Source organism: Octopus bimaculoides, chromosome 6, assembly GCF_046866305.1.
Source record: "Octopus bimaculoides isolate indiv1 chromosome 6, ASM4686630v1, whole genome shotgun sequence".
Classification (NCBI taxonomy): Eukaryota; Metazoa; Mollusca; class Cephalopoda; order Octopoda; family Octopodidae; genus Octopus; species Octopus bimaculoides.
In genome coordinates, this window is record NC_142933.1 from 22647049 (window position 1) to 22652638 (window position 5590).

Genomic DNA, 5590 nt, shown 5'->3' on the forward strand with positions numbered 1-5590 from the left:
CTTGACAGGTACTTTATTTCGTCGTCCCCAAAAGGATAAAAAGTGAAAGTTGACCGCGGTGGGATCTGAACGCAGAACATGAATTACCAAAACAAAAATAAAATGATTATTTCTAACTGAGAAAAAACCGGACACATGGAAGGAGGAAGGGGGCGGGATCAGCTGATTATATCGCGCTCCTTTGATTGGAACTTAAAGCGATGAGCTGGTAGAATCGTGACCGCTCCGAGTAAAACGCTTCGCAGTATTTCGACGGACCTTACCTTTCGGGGTAGATAATATAAGTACCCGTTGAGTACTGGAGTCGATGTAATCTATTAGAGCCCCTCTTCCAAAATTTCTGACTTTGTGCTTATAGCAGAACACGTCATTTGATTGGTACTTTATTTATCGATCTTAAAATAAAGAAAGGCAAAGTTAATTCCTTCGGGATTTGAACTCAGAATGTGAAATGCCAAAAATAATTAATACGATGAAAAACGTTATTTAGCAACTTAGTTTTGCTCTTTTATTATTGTTTTGTTTCAGTTTCTTTCCTTTATTCATCCGTTTTTAATTTGTGTAAAGACTGATTCCTTCTAATCTCAAGTAAACAATGTATTCCATTACACTGACAAACTTATTCTGCTGTTTCCGGTACTCTGATGTTTTTTCTGAACCTTCTAAGTCATAAAACACAGCACAGAGTATCCGTCCCACTGCTGTAGGTGTTATTTTGTTTCCTATGTGTCTACAAACTCTGCAGAGAACAAGGAAAAAATAATTAGTATAGTTTACATGGCAAACGTAGCAGAGAGGAATATAATGAAACATTACATTTTGCATTTTAGCATTGTATGTTTACTGTCTTGTTTACAGGTTCGAACGTGCTTTTAGCAAATTCGAACTGGTATTAATAATGAAACAATGCAGTCTAATGAAACAAGCGATCTGTTTCGGTAATTAGTGAAAACAGAACGTTCGCAAAGTGGAGTAAAATTAGTTTGTTGTTGTGGAGAGAAGATTAACGTTTCCTCCGAAACAACCTTTCCCGTAGTTGTGCCTCGGACCGAAAGGGGTTTTTACCCTTAAAAAAAAATAGATGGTGAAATAAACGTTAGAGATGCTGTCCCCACGTAGAAACTGCGGAAGCTACTCACATGTTTTGCAAGCCCTTCTAAATCTATTGCAATACTGGAAACCCTTCCGTATCGCCCTCAGGTATCTCAGGATCACAAGCGTTTCGCCCTTTAGCCTGTACGCTTTGTCTGAGTGGGGCAGCAAGGACTGAACTAGTGTTCACCTATGGAAGGCTTCCACTTGCTGTACCCTATCAACCATAACCACCATGAACTAGTTTCAGCTGCCACGACTATCTCCTTGATGGCTTTCCCCAATCGTCTGGGTTCCTGACTCATCTTCTGCAGGAAATAGCGCATCTTTACTACAACTGTTGCCACAAACGTTTATATTTATTAGTAGTTTTGCCAAAAATCGTTTATATTTACCGTATTTTAACGTGTATAATGAACCCCTATTTTTGGGGGGGGGGGGGGCTAAACATTTGTAAAAAGGCTTTGTAAGAGATCCATGTATAAGAAACATATTTTTAAAACCTAAATTTTGACAAAAAAAAGGGTTCTTTATACACGTTAAAATACGGTACTAGTAGTGTGGCCAGAGACATTCATATTTTGGAGCAGAGTTATTAGAAATATTTATATTTACTAGTATTACAACCAGAAATGTTTATATCGATTAGTAGTGTTGCCAGGAATGTTTATATTTACTAGTAGTGCAGCTGGAAACGATTATATTTACAAATAGTGTAGCCAGAAATGCTTCTATGTATTAATAGTACTGTCATAGATGCATATATTTACAAATGACGCTGCCAGAAATGCTTATATTTATAAGCAGTTGAACGGAAATATCTGTGTTTTCTAGAAGTGATGTCTAAAGTGTTAAAATAATTTATTCCAGTTTGGCAACATTTAGGAATAGATTAGGGAGCTTTCAGGTTAAGAATTTGTTATAAGTTTTATTGTTGTCGTTGTTGCTATTGTTGTTGTTGTTGCTATTGTTGTTGTTGTTGTGGTAGTCGATTAACACAGTTGTACTTTGATTAAACATACTTACAATCAAATTCATTCTACCTACGATCATCATGTCTTAAGGGTACATAAAATTACATTATCCCAGCGTGTAATTTCTTGCTTAAAAGGTGCGGTGTGAAGAATTTTAAGACGATAAAGTGTAATTTAAGGGAGATTTAGCTGCTATTTCTAGCATATTGAGCAGTCGTAGTGAGGCTTGCTCGCTGAAGCAGTCCCTACACTGCGACCATGCAGCCTTAATGTCATCATAGTGCGTTTAACGTGAGACTAGAGTATCTAGTACAACATTTCCTAATTTAACATGGCAGGGAGTGATTTAGAATGGTGACTAGGCAGAATCTGTCTATTTTTTCCATCATAAATCTTTCTTTCATTAGTAACTGGAAGAAATGGAACAGGTAGCTTACTTAACGAAATGATCCAAAAGACAGAATAAAACGCGACGTTCTTCCATGGGTAATTGGCAAATCAGTGACCTGAGGGCTATCTCTTTTCTAGTTTCATTGTATATATCTGTAATAATAATAATAATAATAATAATAATAATAATAATGTGTTGAGAGGAATTCTTTGGGGGTTTGAATAATTCACCTTTGGAAACATGGGTGTTTTGTTCAACATCCTTAAACAAACCTTATTTAGGGACCTTTTGAACAGGATGGGCTACTCGACCTGAAGAAAATTCTAACTAGGCCCCACCTGCGAGGTCATGCGCTGTTTATCTTGATATGAGATCACCATGTCGCGCACATATGGTTGTGATGCATGTGCCTGGTGTACCCTTATCAGACGGGTAGTCATGATGGGTATAATGGGCTTCGTATATTTTACCCCTGTGTCACTTTGATGGCATGCACTGCTCTCTCACTCACTCACTAATAATAATAATAATAATAATAATAATAATAATAATAATAATAATAATAATGGAGGGAATGTTACTATCGTATGAGATTTTGGGATACATACAGACAGGCAAATAGATGCTAACAGATCAGACATCGTCATCAAAGACCTAAAGTAAAGAACATGCCTGCTAATTGACGTTACAGTAACTACGGATAGAAACATCTCAACAAAGGAATTTGAAAAACTGTCGAAAGATAAGGACCTTGAGATTGAGATATCTTGGACGTGGCAATTAAAAATCAAAACCATCCCTGATGTTGTAGGTGCCCCGGGAATGATAAAAAAAAAGGTACTGAAAAGTTTTTCGACTAGATCCCTGGGATACTAACAATCAATGTGACTCAGAAAATTGTGTCGATATTAACCACCGACATTCTCAGGAAGTTTCTCTATATTTAATATATACGTGCCTGAGGTTTCTGGTTGAGACTCCGTCAAAAGATAAAATAAAATGCAAGCCAATTGGAAAATGATAACTATAATAATAATAATAACCTTTCTACTAACGGCACAAAGCCTGAATTTTAGGGGAGGGGACTAGTCGATCACATCGATGCCAGTACTCAACTGTACCTAGTTTATCGACTCCAAAAGGATAAAAGGTAAAGTCGACCTCGGCGGAATTTGAACTCAGAACGTAAAGATGGACGAAATGCCGCAAAGCATTTTGCCCAGCTCGCTGCCTTAACAATAATAATCCTTTCTACTAAAGGCACAGAGCCTGAAAGTTGGTGGGAGGGGACTAGTCAATTACATCCACTCTAGTGTTTCACTGTTACTTGATTTATTTACCCCAAAAGAATGAAAGGCAAAGTCGACCGCGTCGGCTATTCAACTCAGAAATGTCGCTAAGCATTTTCCCCGGCGTGCTAACGATTCTGCCAACTCGCCGACTCAATATCAATCATAATGATGAATTCTTTTATTGGTTACAAGGACCCACGAGATCGGGGAAACAAGATAAAGGCAAAAATCCAAAAGAAAAACATATTAGTGGGGAATTTATATTAGTTAAAAGCGGGGAAATAACTAAACAATAAAGACAGCAAATGATAAATAGCAATAACACAACAGAACAATAAAATAAAACGAAATTTCCACTAAATGGAATGATATGACCACAAGATTACATATACATACCAAAAAGCAAGTGCCTGCATGAGTTCTTGGTGTCAGCTTACAAATTCATTGTTAATTAGGGGCCCATTTATCCATGCTTATTTTTGTTACTGTCATCCATAAATTACACAAGGGGTTAGCACTTCTCTCTCTTTACTCATACATTCCTCCTAAATGATATTGTAAAAATTGATAAGACCTTAGCCGGGGAGAAAAAGCTTTGTCATAAACCTTTCAACAGTATCAACGATACAATTCCCTTTGTCATAGCAATCAGAGAGCGGTAGACGACTCGCTCTTTCTTGCTAAAAAAGACGATTGGTCTATCTTTCCAAGAGATCGGCTGAAAGGCGAATCCGTTTCAAATAACCTGATAAACGGTACTCAACATAAACAAAAAACAGCCATTGAACGAATGAGTACCGACGGCAGTTACGTTAACCTGCGCGCATTTTAAACAGATTCGAACAGACAAATCCATCCCAGCCGTTAGAGCAGAGCCACCTGAATGAATTTTGTCTGTAACACATCACAACAGAAAATTCTTCACGTGACGTTTTCTTTAAAGTTTCTTGCATATTTTCAGCGTTCTAAACATGACGGTAAAATTATTTTCATTCTTTTCATAATAGCATCAATATTTTATCAGTTATATCGAAACAATTTTTTTTTCTGTCGTGTAACACTGTGTTGAAATTACACTAATTTCAAGGTTCTGCTTTTGTTTAGAACTTTCCAGAATAAAAAAAAAATGGTAGACTTCACTGATGCTAAAATATTCATACAGACAATAAACCGCATAACAATAGGCTACTATTGATAGAACTGTTCGAGTAAACGCAAGAAAACATGTTTGCATATTTATGAAACTCATGAAGTCGTTTTTTTTTTGTTCTAGTATATAAGAGCAGTATTTTACAAATATTCAAGTAAGCTATTTTTTGAAAATTGTAAGAGTTGTACAAAAAGAAAATTAATAAAGAATCACGAAGTCTTTCAATATTTAGCTTGTGTCACATTTATTTCCTTTGACTGCAATGCATTCATTTTGATATTTGATGTTTCAAATAATATAATGATAGCTTCGAGACACTGCAGGCTACCAGTTGATTGCTTCTGTTGTGTGTTGACATTTCACTGGCTTAAAGTAAGTCAAATGTGTTGTTTCACAAAGTACCAAATATGGTGTCGATTATGAAGAATTTTTCGGCAATCCCATTCGAGACCGGGACTAACCAGGGTTCATTATGTCATCTGTGGTAGTTACAAATTTACATTAGAAGGATGGAAAATTGGGAAATGCATGCCGTTTGATATTCCGAGAAGCTGGCAAGAACCGACAGACCATCAAAACGACTGCTATTTTTGTATGTTGGACGTGTCTAATTATAAAGGATCATAAGGTAGGACGAAGTTGTCCTGTCCATTCATCCCATATTCAATTGCATTATTGCCACATGGCGAAC

General features: G+C 36.7%; 1 protein-coding gene across 4 annotated transcripts in view; it reads right to left on the reverse strand.

Annotated features, from left to right (window-relative positions):
• Positions 1 to 482: 482 nt before the first annotated feature.
• Positions 483 to 5590, reverse strand: part of LOC106877763 (active breakpoint cluster region-related protein) — a 48981-nt gene continuing 43873 nt past the window's right edge. For 3 of the 4 annotated variants that reach the window (XM_089353593.1, XM_089353591.1, XM_089353592.1), the window contains 2 exons: positions 2504 to 2609; positions 483 to 739 (listed from right to left, as the gene is read on the reverse strand). In XM_089353593.1, coding sequence (XP_089209719.1) covers positions 553 to 739; positions 2504 to 2609 — 293 coding nt within the window. In that variant the 3' untranslated portion in view covers positions 483 to 552. The remainder of the gene's footprint in view (positions 740 to 2503; positions 2610 to 5590) is intronic. The other variant, XM_089353594.1, reaches the window with a different exon arrangement.